Source organism: Crocodylus porosus, unplaced genomic scaffold (genome assembly GCF_001723895.1).
Source record: "Crocodylus porosus isolate Cpor-Errol unplaced genomic scaffold, CroPor_comp1, whole genome shotgun sequence".
In the NCBI taxonomy this organism is placed as follows: domain Eukaryota; kingdom Metazoa; phylum Chordata; order Crocodylia; family Crocodylidae; genus Crocodylus; species Crocodylus porosus.
The window spans coordinates 42,539,624-42,562,572 of NW_017728907.1; the positions used below are offsets into that span (position 1 = coordinate 42,539,624).

Genomic DNA, 22,949 nt, shown 5'->3' on the forward strand with positions numbered 1-22,949 from the left:
TATCTTTTAAAAATAGCACTGTAAAGCAGTCACCTCAAGCATCACATTCTGCCTGGGACTAATGTAGCAGAATCAAACTGGTTTTGATCCGTTTGACTCAGCTAAGCCATCTACACTGTCAAATTGTTGGGCCTTCGCACATGCAAGACAGAAATGAGTGGGCAGAGATCGTTTGTCAGCAGCAGTCCCAGGCTCACAAAGGAGGCATTGGAGCTCTGGCCTTAAAGTACCACTGACAATAACAGTCAAAACTTAGGTAACCGTGACTTACTGTTACATAATGTTTAGTTTTAAAAGGTACTGATACCCATAGGTAGGGATTTACCAAACTTGAGGAGGCGGCTGGCCAATTTCTCAGGCAGATCGTGTAGCTGGCTGCCATTTTTGTAGAGTTGAGTGTGGCAGGGCCCCATCACACCTCTGACTGGTTGAGAGGTCCCTTACCACAGTTTGCCAGATGGCCTAAAACGGAAGTTTAACTACCCTGATTAAACCCAGAGAAGCCATTCATCCATGTTTAATAATGTGTGAATTAATGGCTTTCCCTAGCTTAATCAGGGTAATTAAGCTGTGGTTTCAGACTATCCGCAGGTGGGGAGGCTGCAAGCAGCTGCCCAAGTGTTCCAGGCTGACAGGCACGTAGCTGGGAGGCTGCAAGCAGCTGTACTAGGGTCCAAAGAGCCTCAGCACAGCTCATTGTTGGGGGTGGGTGCATGTGTGCAATGAAGTGGGCCAGAGCTTCACAGATCCTAGTGCACCTCCTTGCAGTTTCTCTGCCCATACTGCAGGCAGCCCCTCTCCTCTTCTCTTTGCTCATGCTCCAAGACTGCAGGGCTTTCCACCCTGTTCCCTGCTTGCTGGTAAGTTTGGTTCTTGGGGTTTTTTTTTTTTTGCAGTGAGCCCACCATTTTTTGCAGAGCCTGCCCAATGTAACATTTTCCACAAAAATTAAAAAGTATATATTTTAAATATATATAAAGGAAAGAGCTAAGTTTTTCACATTCCCGAAGTGTAGACTTTAAGAATGCCAAAAATTATGGGAGTTAGCAATACTGAAACACGCAATACTAATTCCAGTAGGTCCCTACCCATAAATATGATCAATTTATCACGAGTAGTTTAATTTCAATGACTTGAATTCCCTAAGAATAAAAACTAGATTCAGTTTAGGAATAAATCAAAATCTGTTCATACTCTTATACAACTGTTGTTTTGATTCTAAAGATACTAAAAGGTAGTTTTACAAGGTACTGCAGTATGATATAATGCAGATACTTTTTGTAAAAATGGCTTTGACTGTTGGCACACTTTTAAGAACAGGATGTTTCATACATATCAGAAGATTGTTTAAAAGAATATGAATCAATACCTAGAATAAAGTCAGAAAGTATATTTTTAAACTGATGGTGACATCAACGGTAATCTGTGAATAGTTAACACCTCACGGTAAGTCTAACAGTTTGAAATAAAATCAGGTATAAAAAGGCAAAAGAATTCAGATGCACGAAAGGGCGTACTTGTATCCAGCATAAGCAAGAAACTTCCAGAACTGTGAATAAAGCATTAATTTACCATTTGTTGTCTAGCTTCTTCAAAGGTGCGTCTTTCCTCTTCTAAACGTTGTCTTGCTTCTTCCTCTGCTTGCCGTCTTTGATTTTCTTGTCTTTGTCTTTCCAGTTCTTCAAATGTTACTTTCAGTTTCCCAGGAGACAGGGGTTCATGTCTTTCAGTGTCTTCATTTTCATCCTATATAACAAACAAAGCCATTAATTAAATGCAGTTTTAAACATTAAACTCCTGTTTCCTAAGAATTATTTACAATGATTTATTTACCATGACAAATGAAAGACACTTGGCTTCTTTTAGAGATTGTTTCTGTTCCTCATATCTTAATTTTTCCTCTTCATGCTTGCTTTCTTCTTCTCTTTCTTTTCCTACATCATCAGCACTTATTTTCATCTTTCCAGGTGTTTTGTTAGGTTTTACAGGCACTACTGTCACCAGCAATGAATCGTCTCCTTCCTGTTGTTAAAAATAAACTTTTTTCCATAAATATTGCTTTTGAAGTTGTCTGTTTGCATGTGGAACTGCCATCATTACCTGTATTTGCCAAAGTTTCCAAAAGTAGTGAGAGGTGTACTATGAGCAGAACTAGTACTCAATACAAATCCCATCTTCCAGTGCTACTGACAGCTGTTAATTTTCCTCTGACAACAGAAGGCCCTGAAAACAATTCTGTTTTAAATTGTAAATGTAGTTGGCAAATGTTCAGAGAACTTTGAGTATCTTCATTGACAGGTGAACTTATCTACAACTATTTGTAGCTGTTCAAACAAGAGTTGCTGAAATTTTGAAGATGTAGCAAATGCAAGTCCATCTCAGTTGTAAAGTGTTATGTCTGACATATACTCTGCATAGAAACAAGCCTGTGAGGAATGTTGCTTCCAATATCTTTCTATTCAGAGAGAAATATGTGGCTAAAAATAGCCTGTGAAGTAACAACCAGTCTGCAATTTTATTTAGGCAAAACACCCATTAAAATCTATGGGAATTTTATCTCAACTAAGAAGTCTAAGATTTCTGAATGCATTTGCATGTCCAGTCACAATATCTAGGTTCAAGCCATTAGTAATTTTTTCAAGTGATAGAAGTTGTGCAGTATGCAAGTGTCTGATTATAGCAATGCTGACATCTCATTTCAAGAACATATGGAGGTGTCTTGCAAAGGGAATTAATATATTAAAGTATCCTACAATATGATTTTATGAAAATAAACCAAATACCGTTAGAGAGACTGCCAAATAATTTCTCTTTATAAACTTCAGAAGTGCCATTAGACACTTTGGTAAAAAATAGTAGGGTTTTGTCTAACTTTTTTTTAATAAACATCCCCTTGTTACGCTGAAAATACAAACACTAAGTATTTTGTTAGCACATAAATAATACTCTGCTAACAAAATAGGCAGGCTTGTTTAGTCAGTGTATACTATCCAAGCTTAAATTGCAATAAGTAAACCAAAACATGTAATTGTTAAACTTTCATTGCCATTTAACATGTTTACATTAACAGTATATCTTTTTAATTTCAATCTTATCAAAGGCAAAGAGCTTTAAAGGTGAGCTTTAAAGGCTTTTTCAAAGCCACCAGTAATTTAGATGCCCATTTCTCCTATGGGTATCCAAAACATTTTGGTAGCTTTAAAAGTCTATGTGTTAGCTATTCTTAATACTGTTTTTTCTGGTAGCTTTTCACAGACAAATAAGTTTTAAACTAGTTTTAAAACTAGAATAAGTTAGCCTCAGCTATAGCTCCATAGCTACAAAGCTCCTTCTATGCAGCTCAAAAAATATTTCTTTAGGTACCTGGTCTTGTTACAAAATTTTTATGAAAAGTTAAGTGCACCCTTCTTGTTACCCTATTACAGCAATAAAAACAAAGTGATAAGAAGTAAAAAGGTAGGTGAATGTGTCTTTGAAAAAAATATCTGATTACCTCCGATGCTGATTCAGTTCCCGTATTGTTTAAGTCCTCAATCTATTAAATGAGAATTTCATATAATTACATTACTTTCGCTCTTTGCCTTGAGTTTTCAAACATAAAAATGAAAATATTTGCATCAATCATGGTACGCATGTTGCATTTAAGTTTACAAATCTTTAGGATGAACTGGAGAGACTTTATTCTGAATGCTTTTCGCTGTCTGATTTCAACCTGACATCAAATGTTAATGCACAGATCGTATACCATGTTCTAACCCATGGGGTGCATCTACATGTAACGTTACATTGCTGTAGCAACACACTACGGTGACACCACAAACCGTGACACCACAGCTATGTCACCATAGGAATCTGCTCCCTTAGTGTAGTGCATTGCTATGGTGACATAGGAGCTAAAACCATGCACCATTGGCATGGCACAGTAAAAGCTGTTACTGCGCCATCATTTAGTGCGCCTCTTGGAAGTACTAAATGATGATGCCGTAACAGCGCCATAGGGGTGTGTAGACATGCGCACAGTGTTGGTCCTGGGACAGTTTTGATACATTTCCTAGTATAGTAAACTGAATTTAAAGTCCAAATCTAGCATATCAATGTGATGCAGTATTTGAAATGTAGTGCTTTAATACAGATTTCTTACATATGTGTTCCATAACTATGCAAAAAACTATTGAAGCAAGCTATTGCCTATCAGAGTAATTTGATCCTTCCCTGCCAGTCCTCTTTACAAGAAAGACCATCTTCCCTACATTCATTTTATAGTCTTGACATGAGTTTATTTTTCACTTTTTTAAAATTAGTATAGCTGTTTTTCTGAGTACAGATATACATAGTTCTATTTTGCAAAGTAAATAAACTTGAGAACAGATAGTGAAAGAGTATTAACATTCAGCAGAATTTACACAAGTTAACAATGTTATTTCAACAGAAGATAGTAGCTAAGCTATTGTTAGATATTCACCCAATAAAAATGCTCTTCTCACTTTTGAGGAAAAACAGATCTCTGGTTAATTAAATACTTGTTTATGGTCCTTGACTATGCACTGAGACTGTTAGGACCAGATTCAGAAAAGGACTCAGATGGCTAAAGCCTGCCCAAATCCAAGCCTGCAATCCAAAAATATCTACTTAATTGCTGCCTAACCCTAACCCTTGCTAAGTGTCTGTCTCCCTGTTAGTTTTGAAATTTTCTAGTTGCCTCCAGTTCTACTTCTCTGCATGCCCAAAACTGTCCCGGTTCAAACAGCAAGGTGCCTAACTCTTGCCTAAATTCCACTGGGAACCAGAAACCAGTACTCTGAGGAGCCTGATGTGAGTACAGCTACCAAAGGGCTGGCAGGATCTAGTTCTCAAAACCAATCCTGCTGAAGTTGGGCCACTGAGCAGAAAAGAATGCAAGCCAGTTAGAGTTGGAAGATAGCCATTTCAATATTTAACAGTACTGATATGCACAATGACAGAATAAAACATGATTGAACCACCACCGTTGTAAGTTTAGTCGTATTTATTGTACAATCAATTTACAACTGTGCTTATAAGTCATACTCAGTGATACACTTATAAGCAGAAAGTAGCATCTTGTGTCTGGAACAAGGGCTTACCCTTGTTAATAAAAGGAAATATTTAGAACTGACTGACTTGACTTTATAAACTTAACTGTAAATCCACTCCCAGGTCTATACCAAGCCTGTACCTGTCTGGGTCACCCTATCCCCATTTTTAATCAGTACCAGGCTTTAGCTGTAACTCAAATTCAATATTTAACAAACTGTGTATCCTATAACTACTCCCATAAACTCCTTCCCCTGAAAAATACTCATTTCCACATCCATTTTCTCCTCCATAGACCACAGTCTATTTACCTGCTGTCAGAAACCTAAATTAAATCCTCATGTTCTACCTGTGGATCAGTGAAAAATAGGTTTGTGGGGGTTTTTTCCTATTTGCTATATACTTACTATTTTTATTTTGATCAAGTTAAACATACCTCCTGGGCTTTTTTTGCCAGTTCTCTCTGAATTTTCCTTTTCTCAATCATATCTTGTTCAATTCTACGCTTTCTTTCTTCTTCCATTCTTTTTCTTTCTTCTTCTTGTCTTTGTTTCTCCATTTCTGCATACTTGCCTTTAACAGTTCCTATATATATATATATATATATGAATGACAGAACGTAATTGTTTTATCTAATATTTAAGTGTCAAATTACGTAATCTTTTAAACCAAGTTGCTTACCAATAAGCTTTGGAACATAAGCTTTCTCTGTTTTAGACTTTTCTTCTTCGTCATCAGAAGCAAGCAGTTCTTTCATCTAGTTAATTAAACAGAGAAAATTAACCATCTTTAAACATTAGAATACAAGATGCTATTGTTACATAAGACGATACAAAAAAATCTGAGTCTACTTATTTTCATTACCTTGAAAAATTTTAAAAACTAATTTAAAATTCTTACATAAAATACTGAACATTAGAATAAAATAATTAAAGCAAAAATATTTGCAAATAAAATGACCTCCTGCTTTCTCCTGTTCCATTCTCTCTCTCTAACATATTGTTCTTTTCTTCTTTGCTTTTCATCTCTAGATCTCCTTTGATTTCTTTCTTCCCTTGCTTTCTGCATAGCTTCAAATTTATCCTTTACATCACCCTTGCGAAGTTTAGGCACATAGGATTTTTGGATAGGTTTAGATGAAGAAAGCAGAATCTTGGTGAAAATAGAGAGATGAAGATAAGAAAAAGAAAGTTGAAACAGATGGAGAGAAATTATGTGATATAGACTGAATTAGAAAGAATGTAAGACTCATTAAAACAGAAAATACATATGAGATAATGATATTGTGCCACTATTGTCTACTGTTTGACTTTATCATATTTGCTTATAATCAAGTAGCAATAAACACTAAAAAAATAACCTAGGTTTTTGTTAGATTCAACTACAGGAATCCCATTTAATGGGTGAATATGTTGTTAAAACCTTGAAGTTTGAAAACGTGTCCTTTTAGCATCCATATAATTATGAAGTACATTTCCATATCACTGCTTTAGAATTACATACGCCCACAGTGAAAACAGAAATATATACTTGACTCTATTCTTAGAAGCAAGACTAGAATTTAGATTTTAAAAATATGCAGACATTAGCATCACATTTTCTAATGTGCATTTTTGGGTTTTTTGTAACCTACATTGTTCAACCTTGTAATGAATCATCATTTCAAAGTAGAACAGGATATTTATTTCCTTTAAAAATGTAAGCGCATGATAGTATTAGGCAACCATTGATCCTCTGGATCTTGGTGCATGCTGAAGAGGTCTAGTCAGGTGCTTGATGAATCCACTTGTACAGAGCCCATCACACCAAGACCTTCAGCGTGTACGTCTTGGTAGGAGTTTGGAGGAGTGGACGCTGCCCAAGACCTACCATGCCCCCTTTAGACCATTGAGACAGAATCCAAAGGCCAGACTGAGTCCAGGTGTTCAGTGTCTCAATGGTTGTAGCTTTTGTCAGAGAGCAACAGATAAGACCTGTTGCTGACAGTACCTAACACCTCAGCAAGGGTGCACTTCTGTCAGGGTGATGTTCCTTAGCCTTTCTCCAACCAAGGGGTACCAACAAGGCAGAGGGGACTAGGGTTTTGAAATACCCTATGCTTGCTTCATTCTGGAGGTTGCAACATGTGGTATTTTACAGGAGCTACCCCACCACTAGTAATCCTGCCATGTTGCCACCAGGTCCTCCAGTCAGCTGCAGTTTACGGTCATACCCAAAATCAAATACATAATATCTTTAATAGTAAATTAATATATTTATATTTTAGCTGTTTTATATTTTAATTTAATAGGTGTGTACATTACAGCTGAGATGCTAAGCTCACTTGTCTAGTGGGGACCTGTTGTAGATATGGCTATTTCTATGCTCTCCTAACTTTTCTGTTAGGTTCCAGTTAGCACACTGTACACACCTCTTATAGATCTTCAAGGGCTCTGTCGCTTTACATTTTGGTAACATATAGTTTGTCAATAAAGAATTATGAGGCAGTGGAAAACCTGAATGAAAGTACTGTTCTGTATTAGATGTGCTTCTCATTTCAGTACTACATGATATCAGTGTCAGTATTCCTTGCTTTCATTCCTGTCACTGAGTTAACATCCAAAACATTTTCTAGCAAAATTAAAATATTGTAGTCTTCATCATCTTTATCCTCAGCACTGTACTATCTTCCTTATGTTGTATCCTCACTTTGGACATCCACTTCCAGGTTTATAGAAAATTCAGTGTCTTGGTTTTTTATAATGGCAAGAAGCCCAACACATTCCAGCGAATAAGATAACTCGCCTTTTTTCAATCAAGTTGTTCTTTTCAAGTGCTTCTCTAGCATCTTAAAATAACCGGGTACGTTGCCTTTCCTTCTATGGAGCTTTTCCTCTATTAGCCATTTGTAGCTTGAGGCTTAAAACACCAATATTTGTCTTTTTGTCCGTATCATTTATAAATTACTACATGAATTAGAACATTTAAAATTTGATACATACCTCAGCCTTTTGTGCAATGTCATTCATAGTTGCTTGCCTGTGATCTGACAAGATATTTTTCAATTTTTACCTAGAAGAGATTGCATACCTGCTTAGAAAGATTGATGCTTTAGCTGGAACTTCTATCATCTTTTCTAAAAAGAAAGCTCATGTGTACTTAAAATGCTGTACCATAACTTAATCTGACCAGCATACAACCATATTTAAATGCACTGTGATTCAGTACTTCTGATATCTCTTGTAGGAAGCTCAATATTTGTGATACTAAAATTCAGTTACATGATATTGTGATATGTAATTCAATATCTGAACACCTCATACATATTTCAATATGTATGAGATATCAATATTTATCTAAAAATGACAGTTTCTTCTAGTACTTTTGAAGCGGTAATTGTGCATATTGCTATTACTAATGGGGGGAAGAAGTTGGTACTTGAAGGACACAGGTATAATTTCCTTTTGCACCATAAATTTTCTATGTAATCTTGGGCAAATCACTAATCTTTTTGTGTCTGCTTCACATCTGTAGCAACACTTTTCCTGTCTCTCAGACATCTTTTGATGAGACGAGAAGAAAGGGGTTATATACTTCATTTACTCAAATCCAAGATGGAGGTTTTTTTTCCTTCATTCAACATGGAGGAAAAAAGCCCCTCATTTTGGATTTAAGTACAAAATTCTGGGTCAGGGGCCAGTCAGAGCCACAGCAGTCCCTGCCCACCCCCCCAATCTGCCCCCCCATGCCACCTGTGGATTGTGCCTCATCCCCACTCCTCATGAAACATCCCCAATCTGCCTCCCTGCCACTTCTGCCCCCCCCCACTCCACCTGCCTCTCACAGTCTCTGTTCCCCCTGCTGCTCACTATCAGTCCCATGTTTGGCCCCATTCTGTCATAGAGAACATGGAAAGTCTGGCCCTGGCCTGGCTACATGGCAGCAGTGGCAGTAGCTTTAGTGAGGCTGAAGCTCTTGTTACTGTAACTACCTGCCCAGCCGTGTTGAGGCCAGAGCTCCTGTGCGTTCCTCCGTTCCCTAAGCCAGAACGGGGCCAGAGCCACACCTGACACTAAGTGGGGAGGGCAGCCCCTTGTCCTCTTCTGCAGCCTGCCCTCTACTACTGTAGCAGTGGAGAGGGGCAATTTTAAAATTTCCCTGCATAGAAATTTTCCATGCATAGAATCTAATTATTGGAGGTCATCTTAAATTCAAAGCAGTCTTGGATTTGAGTAAGTATGGTAAGTTTGTTAGATTAATGTGGTCTGAGAACCAGAAATACTGTTTTCTTGATCATTTGTTTAATATTTAAAACACACTAAATGTGTTGGGAGCCTGATCCATTGATGTCAATCAGAAGCTGCTTCTTTGTTTTAGTGGGTTTTGGATACTGGCCTAATACAGTGTTGCCAAAGCTTGTGGGATAAAATTCTAAAATAGTTGTCCTCACATGCATGAGTTTGTAATTAAGAGAAATGGGGGATATTTTTTCTCCAGCAACTTTTAGCTGGGTGGAAGCAATGCCTTCTCTTCCAACTGAAGGGACTATAAGAACATGAGCTTGCTTTGAGAGGCTCTGTTGAGCACAAGCTCTTTCCCACCCTCAAGCTCAAGGCTTGTTAGGCTGCAACCTTTTCCTGGTAAGGGCTGCTGTGTTCCTCCTCCTGGCAGGCAGGAGCCTGCACCCAGCTGAGCATCATTTTTGCCTGGGCCCCACCCAAACTGACTTGAGTGTTGGTTGAGCAGGAGGGACCTGAAGCTTTAAGTGGCTTGGATAGTAGTTTCCTTCTTTTCTTTTAGGAGGACATGGACAGCTATGTGGGAGGCAGGGGCATCTTGGAGTGGAGGGTGGGGAAAAGGCAGGATTTGTGGAAAAGGAAATACCAGGGTGACAGTGTGAGTGGCGAGGTGAGTTTTGGGCAGACAGAAGAGCAGTTAGAGGGACAGCAAGGGGTTGCCGGAGCAGGAGAAAGAGACTGTTGGGGGAGACATGCTAGAAGTCTGATGAGGAAGAGGAGAGGCTGGAGGGAATTGTAGAAGTGAGGCATTGCATGGCCCCTGGAGTCTCACAGCACTGGACAAGAGTCAGTCAACATAGGCATCTGAGGCAAGAGAAATCCAGGGTAATTTGCTGCAAGGTTTATGTATTTTGTTGTCAGGAAGGCTTGGATGGCAGTTAGTCTTGAATTTTCTGGAGCAGACTGAATGGGGGAGAGGAGGAGGATTTCTGCCTCCTCCCCAGGATTTGAGGTATTATTACCCTAGTGATCACAAGTACATGCAATGTCAGGGCAACTTTCTCTACTTATAAGCAAACTATGCACTTATTCAATATGCATAACTATATAGCATGTCTCTGACCCCAACTTTTTGCCAATTGTTTATGCTACACCAAACAAGAGTTATTTCCATGTTAGTCAAAAATTCAATTGCAAAAATGCATCAGCTTTTCAACTCCATGCTCTCTTTGTAAAGCAATTGTAAGCTAACTGCATAATTGATTACAATAACTAAGAACCAGTTTCAAGAGGTCTATGGAGCTAACTAGATTCCATGAATTTCAGGGTGGGGTTAGAGGCATAAGGCATTGTGAGAAACAAGGTCGCTAGCCCTAATGAGATGCAAAAATCTTATCCCAAGCTGCTCCTATTGTAATAAGCATTGTTTACACTGAGTTTGTATACAAGCATATGCTGGAGAAATGCTAAGCCTTTTTCTCAGTCCCAAATAATAAGTACAATATGTAGTTGTAGAGTACTTCTCATTTATGGTGCTGTGAAACCTGTTCAGTGAGGGAAATATATGTTTTATGGTAAACTGCAGTTTAAACGTTTCCTAGAACATGCTGTATTTTGCTAGTCTCGGATCATTATGCCTTCTCTCTTTAATATTAGAACTCTTCGTTCCAATTAGTGAGTGTTTAGTACAAGTCATCACATATAGAATAACACAACCTGCACACCTCTCCAGCAGGAAGTTCCACAGGGGACCCTACTAGTCCATCAGCAAACAGAGAAACTGAACCCAAGGAATTGCAGGATGCCACCTAGGGCTTTAGTTCACAAGCCATGGAGCTGGTGAGAAGCAGGGTAGGTCTGTATCTCATTTGGTACACTATCTCTGCTTCGTAAAGGAGGATTCGGTGGGGATGTGCAGATCATACTTTTGAAGTAAGGCAGGAGGGCATTTTTTCTTTTTTTGCACCCTGTCTCTGCACAGGAGGGTGAAGGGATCATCAAGGATTAAACCGGAAATGGACATAAAGATAATAAGAGATGGTGGTTAGTCAGTGAACTCAAAGATGTTTCATGGCTGGTAAAGTAAACCAGTGGAATTACAAAACTATATTCACAACCTACAATGAAATGGATTTGTTGATACCGTGAGCATTATGCCTAATTCCATTTTTACCTGTTTTCAATTTGCCATGGTGTTAGTAAATGCATATGGAAAAGAAATCATACCTGAGGCAACTATAATTGTTCTCTCAACCCGGTGTCCTCACCTACTGCTTTCCTTGTATGGTAATATTGTAAAGCTTTTATCTGTCACTTAATACCTGGCTTCTTAAAGGACAGGTTCTGGGGTCCAGAGTAATACAGCAGTGCTGTCTTCCATGGTCACATGTTGAGCAAGAACAAATACTATACTACTTATGCTAATTTCTTGTTTTTTATCAAAAATAAACTAATTGTTGAAGGACTTAATTTTAGAAATTAATATGCTGTTCTGATTTACAGTACAATCTCAATATTCTGCACTGACTGAAACTCCTTGGAAATTTATGCATTAGCTCATGAGAATTGACAATAAATGATTTTGTTCCTCATTGATGAATGTGCTTACCTCACTCATACTGAGAATATAATTATTTAGCACTTGTAACTTTTATTATTTTAATAAAGTATTATATACAAGTCCCCAAAGTGAAAACAGCAGGGGAAGTGATGAGATCTTTTGAAGAGCACAATCTTAATCCATGGGATTTTTCTACCCCTTGAGGTCAGTATAACCCTTGATCAAGACACCTTTGGAGTTTGATGCCAGATCAGTTTTTCATTCAATCTCTTTTTCAGTGACAAACTCTAATGCAACCAGCATGATTCTTTATGGAAGAGAGTCAGTGAGGCTAAGTCAGCTCAGGAAATAGAATAAAAAAGGATGATTTCACAAAAAGAAAAAAATCCTGTTTCTGTGGTTGGTGTATTGAAAATGCATTGAATATGCAGGAAAACAAATATTTCTATTTACTTTCAGTTACTAACCTCTTATATTCTACCAGCAGTGGCACTAGCTATAATAGAGGGCTCACGTAAGTGACATTTTTTGCATGATTGGGCCCTGAAAGCACTCTACAGCCGTGACGTAACACACATGCACAGCTGCAGAGTGCTTTTAAACTGGCTGATCATGTGAAAAATTAACTCTTGCTGAATCAGCTACTTGATTAAGGCACTCTAAAGCTAAGCTCTTTAGGAAATCTGCATTTCCTTGAGGGTTAATTTTTTGAGTGACGGGCAGGGGTCTTGGAAGGGGAGGGAAGGAAAGGAAAGGGCAGCACTCAGCTGCCAGCTGTTTTGCCCAGCCTGAGCTGGAGGTGGGGGGAGTGGAACAGAGCCCCTCACCTCATGGGCCCAGTCCGGCTTCCCCCAATATCTCAGCCAGGGCAGCTGTGGGGGGGACAAGTCAAGGGGGCTCTGTTCCACTTCCCTCTCCAGCTCAGGCTGGGCAAAACAGCCAAGAAGTGAGTGCTGCTTCCTTCCCTCCCTCCTCTATTGACATCTCTGGAGCTGGGGTGGGCAGGGCTGGGGAGAGGAGCAGTTCAGCACCCTTGGGTCCCTGCCTGCTGGCCAGGAGGAGTGATGCAGGCAGGCTTGATTTCTCTCCTCTTCCTCCCCACCACCTAACAGTCAAATGTCTGCTGTAGGGGAGGGGGGCAGAGGGCTCTAATCCATGGCACTATATGAAGCCTCATGAGTTCAAACAGACTCTACACGAACAATTATCTATCAGGGCTAGACTAAGAACACTACCATATTTACTCAAATATGAGATTTTACCACCCAGTTGCCATGGGGGGAAAAGCCTCTCATCTTACATTTGCATACGAAGCAGGGGGAGGGGGAGGAAGTGGAGGTAGGTGACTGCTGCGCCTTTGACCCTGGCCTTGACTCCATGTTCAGGCCAGAAACAGACCCACAGCAGCTTCCTCCAATTCCCCCCTGTAGTTTCTGCCCCCCCAGCCCACCTCCTTTTCTCCCCCTTATTGCCTGGCACAGCTGGGCTCCAGCTCAGGTTGGGGTCTCTTGCAGGGACAAAGCACATGGAAACTCCTTGTCCTACCTGGCCAGGCAGCAGCACCAACACTTGCATGGCCAGATTGGGGCTAAGTGCCCACCTGCTGTGTTCTGGGACAGAGCAGCCCAAGGACAGGGCGAGGGGAAGGATGAGGCAGAGACTTGGAGGCACAGGAAGGCTGTAGGGGGAAGAAGTGGATGGAGCAGAAGGCAAAAGGGCCATCTGGCCTCCGCCCCAGTCACTGCTCTTGCTACTGTAGCAGTGGAAGGATGGAATTCAAGACAACCCTCCAATACTTAGATTCTATACCTGGAAATTATAACAAATTTATACATTTTCAAGATAGAGAATCTATTTATTGGGGGATTTTCTTATATTCAGGGTCATCTTTTATATTGGAGTCAGTGCAGTACCTTTATTCCACTTGGGTGGCTGTGCATATGTTTCATAATGAAGAAAAGAACTTATCAGATCTGGTCTGAATAAGTCAAGGGTCAGATAGAGTCTTTTCTATCTCTCATTACCAATCTTCCATATTGCAGTGATTCTAGGTAATCAGAATGCAACTGTAAGTTGGAAATGCTGACTACAGTAACTTTTCATACTTAGTGTGACAAATATCACAGGAAGATATGGACATACTTGATTCATTGTGGGTGTTCAGCTAAAAGTATTTTAATGTCTTTTACTAGAATACAAAAAACAGAACAGAAATGTTAGTGTTTTGAAATGCAAGCTGGGACCTGAGCATTCCTTAATTCTGATATATTCACGTATGAAAAGCCATACTAATTAATATAACTAGGGATAAACATTGTAGGAGCAATCAAAACAAACTAATGCTAAATGTAGTGTAGAGAAATGCTATAAAGAGGCATGTCCAAAGATAGTAGCACACTCTAATCAAGAGGCCAAACCATTTGTTTATGAATAAGCTAAGCATAATTACTTGTGGTATAAGAGTGAATAAGCCTTGTTTGATTTTAGCCAAACCCATGTCAAGTTTCTAAACTAGTGGTTTTGCTATTAAGTGTGTTCATGTCTATAATTATGTTGTCAGGCTCTGTAAAACTATCCGCTTTGTGCCAACTGCTTTAAGTACACACAGTTATTTCTGAGGACTACCTTCCATACATGTTCATGTTCCACATTAATGATTCATCTACTCAGTTTTCAAGCATCAAAGTTCCTTGAACATCTTTACATTTTTTTCCTAGGAAAGTGCTAGCATGGCTTCAAAACTTTCCAGTTGGGACCAAATAAGCTGTTCATGCTAAAACTAAAGGTAAAGAATGGACATGAAAATACTGTTTGCCTGAATCAGGCTTATGCTTTATATGCAATACCTGTGGAAGTCACATTTCTTTTTTGCCTAACACTCCTAATAACCATCACTACTTAATGTAATTCCTCTTGCATTTTTACATAATTACTTGAAAAATGAAGTCCATGTTTTGCAATGAATTATGTCTGAGTGCAAAGTCTATCTGTGCTTGCAGAAGTAAGATACAAGTCTCTTCTCATTAAACTGTTATAACGGGAAGTGGAATTATATAGTTTAGCATTTTCAAATAATTTGTAAAGGATCACTTGTCAGGTAGGGCAGATGTATATTTAAGCTTGTTTTAAAATAATTAAAACTAATACTTACGAAATTTAACATGCAACTAGAGAAGGCTTTGTACAATAAAAATTGTTTGCCTGCAGTATATATACTAAACAAAGCAACTAGTAAAATGATGCAAACAGAGAACCTGACTAATCCTTTTACTGAACTGTAAAAAATCCAGCTAAAAAAACTGCTGATTATTTTAAATGGATTTAAAAGCAGATCACATACAATTTGAATCTGCTTAAAACAATTAAGACTCTGGAAGGAACCTTCTAGAATTCAATCTCTTCACATCATAGGCCAGCAACTCAAATGGTCAGCATCTCAGCTCTTACTGCTGATAATGATAGGAATATATTTTGTTACTTTAAACTCTACGAAAATAAGTCTGAGCTGATGCAACTAATGTCCCCCGAAACAAGCTTTGAGTTCTATAATGCTCTCTGCTTTGTGCTCATTAATCAGTTGTGAATAGCGGTCATTGTGGTTTGTTAAAAAAGCGAATGTTACCAGTACTCATTTAAACAAACTATTTTAAAATTATTCTAGAATCCTAAGCATCTACTAGAGCTGCTGTAGCTAAAATAATCAAAAGTCTGTGGAAGGCTAGCAGCCCCAGAGCTGATGTGGTTAAGGCATGCCAGTTTCTGGAGTCAATGGCCCATGAAAGATCAGTGCAGCTAACGATGTCCAGCTAAATTTGACTCCCCAGCCCAAACACTCATTTAAGTTAATGTAGAGCAGCCCTTGCCACAAGGCCAGAGTGGGACTTAATGCACACCTCTGGACCAATAATAGCAAGATCTCTTCAGGTATGAACAAATGTTACATTTACCATATTTATGGGGCATTGCAAGTATCTTTAAAACATTTCAAAAGGCAAACATGCAGATATGCATGCCCAGTAAATTGACTGGCCAAAATTGTACCTGGAGGAATCTGGTACTATTTTATACCAGTATTTTCCACATTACATCTGCAGCCTTGTCATGCTTATGGCTTAACCACTACTCTTTGAAAGCTTTTAGAAACTGGTATGTAATTCTGATATGCCTAGGGATTCATGGATGTAGGCTCAGAAGGGACCTTGCAGATCTTCGCAGATCTCCTAGTCTGATCCCCTGCCCTGGGTAGGAGAGAAAACTGGGCTCAAATGCCCCCAGCTAGGTAATCATCAAGCTTCCTCTTAAAGACCCACAGGGTAGGAGCCAGCACTACTTCCCTTGGAAGCTGGTTCCAGATCCTAGCTGCCCTGACTGTGAAGTAGCAGCTCCCGATGTCTAGTCTGGATCTAGTCTCAAACAATTTATGGCCATTATTCCTTGTTACTCCAGGAGGCGCTCAGGGGGAAAAGGGAAGTGGTGCTGGCTCCTACCTTGGGGGTCTTTAAGAGGAGGCTTGATAATTACCTAGCTGGGGTCCTGCCCAGGGCAGGGGGTCGGACTTGATCTACTTAGGTCCCTCCGACCCTATATCTATGAATCTATAAATAGCAATCATATTGATTTGGAAGGACTTCTCTGAGGTGCTCAACTTTTTGAAAGACTTTTGGTTAGACTTTTTGAAGGGTTCTTGGCTGGAGTCTTCTCAGGAGTCTTGGCTGCAAGGAGTCTTGTCTGCAAACTTATTCACTGGCATGGCATCGTGTCAGATCAAGTGTTGTAAAGTCAAAACTGACGTCAGAAAGTTGAAACAGGGTGTCAATTTATATGCACTGCAGGTGCGAAATGTTGTAACTCAAAACATTGTAAGTCGAGGACTGCCTGTAACTATTTTCTGACAAACCCAGAATTAACCAACCTTAAAATACCTTTAGTTTTTGTTTTTGTAATCATCTCTTCCAAAGTAAAGTTGATATGTTTAGTGACAACATTCTACTTGTGGAATGGAAAAAAACTAGAAGGTCAAGTTTGGCAAAGTTATGTAAACTGTTGAATAAAAACAGTACTCGCTCAGACTTGGTTCCCATTTGGGCTGTCTTTAAATTGGTGATAACATGCTGAAATATTGTGTCTAGGAACTCAGATGCTATTTGCAAGCATTTGTGTGGACTCTAGGCTCCTGCAAATGCCTGATTCCAGCATCCTTCAGCGTTGCATTTTATGTAAATAATTAAAAAACGAAATCAGCTTTACTGTACATACTGAAGAGAAACTCTAATAAGTAACTTCACAAACTGATACAACTTTTCAACCTACACTTTAAAAAATGCATTTAAGTACTATGGGCTATATATATGTTCAAACCTAAAGCTGTCATGAGGTTCAGCAGTTCTAAATAGCTGGTGTTCAGCTTCACATTGATGAAGACATAACAGACTATGGTACGGCTCACCCTCAAAGGGAACATCTTAAGTTTACTTTACCAGGCACAAATGGTGTAAAAACCCTCTTGGCAATTACTGCTACCTAAGCATCCAGCAGCAGGTGTAGATCCAGCATGTTCAGAGCCTGTGAGATAGTGGTATATTTTGGAATCTGCAGTGCAGATATGTCTGCCATTTTTTCTGGTTGTTTCCTCTCTCTTAAGTATCTCTTTACCCTTAATACGGTATGAGGTAGCCAACTGGCTGTAATCCATTCTGAAATTATTTTTTGACACTAGGAAAATCATTCTGCTTCCACCATCTATTTCAAAAGATACCAGTGCTGTTGCATGTTAAATATGCTTCAGTCCATATATGCCCTCTAACTCCTATTCCTACTAATGATACACAGGGTGACCATATGGTCAGTTTTTACCAGGACTGTCCACTCCCCATCAACTCCTTGGCATGCTGAACTGAGAATAGGGCTTGGAAACAGCTGAGTTTACAGGAGGAGGCAGGGAGGAAGGCTGTGGGATACCAGAGGTGGTTCTGTTTTGATAATCAGGAAATAAGGCTACCTAGTGAAGCATCTTCCTCGAACAGGAATGGTAGAAAAGAACAGTGCTACCCAAGAGCCCACCTTATAACTGACAAGCAATTGTCTGATACTCCTAATTATAATCTTTCACAAAAAAGGAAGAGAATTTATTTGAGTGACTTCATCCAATGCTGCTGGAATCTCCTACCATATCAGCAATACTTAATGAAAAAAAGACCAGAGAGAATCCATACAATCTCTCTAGAAGACTCAGAACTAAACCAAGAAGTTCTGAGGACTCCAGATAGGGATAAAAATGTTCTACTAAAACATGTTACAGCAATCCCCAAAATACTAGTAATAGTTAGAAAAATAGCACAATCAAAGGGTAATTTATCAAAAAAGTGTGACAAGCGCTTCTTTAATAAAGATCACATCTTGCTATTAATGCCTTCACTGATCCCCTTCGCACAGAAAATATTACTAATTCTAAATGTCTTACAGTTGTGTATCCCACATTTGAAAAAAGAAAATTTACCAGGGAGAGTTCTGCAACAAAAACAAAGCCAGAAGCCTGTGTGTTTTCCTCTATAACTGGAAGCTAAGTTGTTATTTTTATGTGTTCTTAGTTTTTCAAGTGAAATTTGTTTTCCTGAAGTCACAGTTAACTGTTCCACTTTTTGATACCTCATGGTAGGACCCCTCCCTTCCCACTGGAAATTTCTTTCTGTAGAACATCCATCACTGGAATAGTGGCCAAAGGTATGATAGAGAGAAACTCCACTGATGATTTTCTTCCTGGACTCTCCAGTCACAGCAACCCATCACTTGCCTACATGACATTTATCTATGAAGTTATTTCATGTTCCAGTCCTTGGGTAGTGTAAAGCAATATCTTGGGAAAGTTTACTCTAATATTTTACTGTTGTTAATCACACTCCCTGGACTGTTTCACCTCTGTGTGGGGACTCTCTCAGGAAGGGGAGCCAAATTCCCATCCTGAGATTTACAGGTCTAATTCTTCCTCATGAACTGAATAGCAGAACAAACATCATAATTTAAAATAGACTGGTTGGACATCACAGAGAAAATGATTTCTCAAAAGACTAAAATGAACATTTCAGCTCTGTTGCTGTATCAGTATTACAAAACTCATGGAAAATTGGGTAGTAGATTAGGCAATGCTATTGGATTAGCTGTTTTGCGAGAATATCTGAGTCACTGAGTAGGGTTGTTGAAAAGAAATCAGGTTGACTGTTTCCAAACATAACTTGCTTATCTTATTTGTTCTAAATAGAAAAGTGCTGACCTAAATGTGATGTAATCCTAGCAGGTAAAGACATTACTTTTTCAGTTTTTCTTTCACCCAGCACAAACTCATTAGTATTCATAATTAAATAAATGTAGAAAACGATCAAAGAAACACCAAGAATTTATCTTGTATCAACTCTTAAGTCCTAAACTCTGTCTATTTTAAACATACTGTATTCCCATATATTCAGAGCCTTTATTAAATCATGCTATATCTCTTCAAAATACTTTCTCTGTCATCAATAGAAATCCCAGACAGATTAAGGTAGTATTAAAATCCAGAGCAATTTTGTTAAAACTGAATATCACACTTGGGGAGCAAGGCTAAGTTTCTGGATATTGTTTGGGAAGTTTTTATGTTTATTTCTTACTTTTAATACTCTACCTGCTTTCATAAGTCTATGTCCCTGCACCCCCCCACCCCAACCTTATGTTAACATTTACTACAAGTTGCTACTTTGCTGGGAAGGCAGCATACAAATCTAATACATAAATAACTGTCCTTACCTCTAAATTTGTGTGTTCCACTTGTATTTGAAAGCATGAAAACCTTTATTTACTGATAGATTAGTGAATGTCTCTATATCTGATAAAAATGGAAAATGCCTAGGTAGGGATCTAGTCCATTTCCACTGTACTTCTAAATAGAACACTACTTTTATAGACAATGGAAGAGAAAACTAGGATAAGAAGAACTAGCCAATTCCTCAGTAATTCCTCTTTCCAGTAGGCCCCCCTACTGTCTTACTGGCAACTGTGAGTTATAAATAAGCCTTTTACAGCATAGGCTATGTTATGTTTACCATCTGTCTCCTTTTTGTGATCAACTCGCAGAGAAGATTCCTTTCTATTAGGAAACCATATTTTGAAACTTGGAAACTTATTACTTGTGGCCAAAGTTCTGAGGGGAGGAAAAGCCAGCTCCCCATGCTAAAAGAATTAAATAAAAGCAGAGTTTAATAAAGCTGAGGGGAGGACAAAGGAAAGGAACAGTATCCCATCCTGCTCACTGCTCATCACTTGAGTTCTGCTTATGTTCAGATCATAACTTTATTGAAAACTGCAGCTTTTAAAATAAAAGCTTGGGGCTTGGGTATAACTTCACCTAGTTGAAATTGTCCTGACTCACCTGAGGTTAATGAGGGTAGATCAGAGGAGCTACAGCAATTTATACCAGCTGAGCATCTGCCCACTAATCCATATACATCTTTTTAATGACTAAATGCAGTCTCACATTTTTGCTGATTTCAGGGAGAGAAACTGTTCCTCCTCCAAATTTACATGAAATGACTGAGCTAGTGACAGAAATATCTATCAGTAAGTGGCACAGAGGATCCCACCAAAGAGATATGATACCCACATTCTTTTTTCCTCTAGCTCAAAGGTAAATGTGTATGTAGTTCTACATTATAGCCAAAGTCTTATAGTAAAATAAACTTGGCAGCTATTATAATGGTGACTTAGATTATTTTGATGATACTCTATAATAATTATCTACATCTAAGAGATTCTTAACAAGGACATTACTGTATTGTTTTAGCACTGTGCCCAAAACTAAGATAACATCTTCTGCATGAAAAAGTAGCCTCTTCTCACACATCATCTGCCTTTCTCATGGGATCAATCCTAATGGCCATAGTGCAGGAGAAACAGTGAGGAGAGATGGGGCTAATGTTGTCTTACTTGTGAAAGGTTCCCTTCTACTAATTCTGCAAAGACTTCATGTACTAAGACACTGGCCAATCTTAATTTAGGGTGATATCAAAATATGAACCAATGTCTCTTTAAATGAAAAAGCAGTACTAAACCACAACTTCCTATGCTATTTGAGCAGCTGGAACAGAATAGAGAGAAGCTGATGTGACCTAAGAGGTACCTTGACTCTTGCCAGCTAAATCTTCTTAAGATAAAGGTTGCAACTCTGTAATGCAGAACCAGAGAGACTAGGGATCTGTCTGTCCTTACTGAAAGGTGGAACACGTCATTCCTGCAACTTAAATATAAAGCTTATGGTCAACTCCAAATAGAATACACTGTATCAGCCCAGAAGTGATAAATACATAGGGCATGTTGGTTATGTCTGCATCTGAAAGGAAAGGATAAAGTGTCCCGGCTGTATGAAGATAAAGAGCATTTCTGGCTATTACTTCTGTTGGATTGTTCAGGAGCAGTGTTGGTGCCAACAGAAATCAGCAACTGCATAACACCTTGATCACACTGACAGTGGACTTACTCCTCAATACAACACAAGGTCATAGCTCCTACTACTTCTTGAAATGCTTTCCTCTGCATGCCATCATCACCTCATTATCAGATTGTTTGACCTAGTTTTTTTCACATAGGTTCCAGCTTGCTTCAGACATTAGAACAGCTGGAAAATGGCACTGTGTCTTGAGAGCTTCAAAGCCGAGTGTTGCAATACTGCGTAGACCAGTGTGTCTGCTTTCTTCCATTTAAGAACATAAATCCCCTTTTACAAAGTCTTCCAAAAACTGCTATTAGAGAAAATATTTCTTAGGCAGATATTATTCAAAACATGCTTAACTCACAGTTCTATCTCGGTGTATACTTCCAGCGTACAGATTGTTCCAAGAGTTAATAAACTGGTTAAGATGATGGCCACTTTATTATCAACGCCACCTTGATATTCATGTGTGGAAAGTGTCATGTGATATGCTATATCCTCTTCTGACCATAACTGTCTGCAATATGTAACCTGGAAATATATTTGGATTAGGGGGAAGTCAAGAAAAAATGCAAGCACTCAGCACCTCCTGCCTTTCAATTTTTGTTCCCACAACCCTCTTTTATGAAGTGGCTTAAAAGAAAGTACAGATTTGATGTAGTTCTCTCTCTATTGTGATCCATACACCAAGTACTCTGTGATTTATATACGGATCAAATCCATACTTTTTTAACGTTACTTTACAAAGCAGAGTTGTAGGTACAAAACGCAAGCACTCAGCACCTCCTGCCTTTGAATTCTTGACTTGTAATCTTTATTTCTGATTATCAACTGCTCTGATTTTTCCCACAGCTACATTTTCCGAAGTGGTGCTAGAAGTTTTGCCAATATTTTGCAAATACTGGGCCACAAACTAGAACAGGCCAATATTTTGCAAATCTCAAAGACTAAAAGTCAAAGGATTTATCCTTTTTTCCAAATTATTTCTCACATTGAATGAGTAAGATTTTTTCCCTCTGCACTACATGAAATGCCAGCACAGACTCTGTCTGGAAACAGGCTCCCTGAAACACAACATTCAACCTCAAGTAAAATAAATATGCAAATGCATTGTGACAGTGAACATGCCAGAAATTAGCGCGGGGTACAAACCCCTCTTACACGGTCCATTACTGGATTACTGTTCAAAGCCAAAGGGCCAAAAGCAATATTTTCATTTAAAATACATCATCTATCCAATATCAAAGGTTACCATTTAGAAACTATTAACAGCAGCCTCCAGTGGAGAACTGAGATCCAGGAGTTGATTTCCCCACCTCTCCCCCCGCCCGTCACCTTCATAAACGGGGGTTTGGAAAAGGTTCATACTGGCCCAGCGCGGTGGGTGTCCCCTCTTCTGTTGGTGCCAGCAAACACCTCAGCCGCCTAAATCATTTTCGTCCCATTCATAATTTTTCTTGGGCAGCTGTTACCACCAACTAAAAGCAGGGACACGTGCTTGAATTAAAAGTAAAACAAGCCACCACAACCCATCCTCAACTCAGTGAATTAAAACTCCTACCTGGAGTTTCTTGTTCTTCTAGGAGACCCCTCACCCCCACACCGCGGGCAGCGGAGCCAGGCAAGGTCCCGCTCCGCCCCGCGCAGCCGAGGCAGAGCCGAGCCG

General features: G+C 39.1%; 1 protein-coding gene across 8 annotated transcripts in view; it reads right to left on the reverse strand.

Annotated features, from left to right (window-relative positions):
- Positions 1-22,862, reverse strand: part of NEXN (nexilin F-actin binding protein) — a 38,404-nt gene extending 15,542 nt beyond the window's left edge. For 2 of the 8 annotated variants that reach the window (XM_019531222.1, XM_019531224.1), the window contains exons 1-8: positions 21,648-21,799; positions 8,034-8,103; positions 6,013-6,204; positions 5,734-5,809; positions 5,489-5,637; positions 3,494-3,535; positions 1,834-2,022; positions 1,573-1,746 (exon numbers count right to left, since the gene is read on the reverse strand). In XM_019531222.1, the coding sequence (XP_019386767.1) occupies positions 1,573-1,746; positions 1,834-2,022; positions 3,494-3,535; positions 5,489-5,637; positions 5,734-5,809; positions 6,013-6,204; positions 8,034-8,060 (849 nt within the window). In that variant the 5' untranslated portion in view covers positions 8,061-8,103; positions 21,648-21,799. Of the gene's footprint in view, positions 1-1,572; positions 1,747-1,833; positions 2,023-3,493; positions 3,536-5,488; positions 5,638-5,733; positions 5,810-6,012; positions 6,205-8,033; positions 8,104-21,647; positions 21,804-22,844 lie in introns of those variants that run through there. The other 6 variants (XM_019531223.1, XM_019531226.1, XM_019531230.1 and 3 more) reach the window with 6 other exon arrangements.
- Between the last annotated feature and the right edge of the window lie 87 nt (positions 22,863-22,949).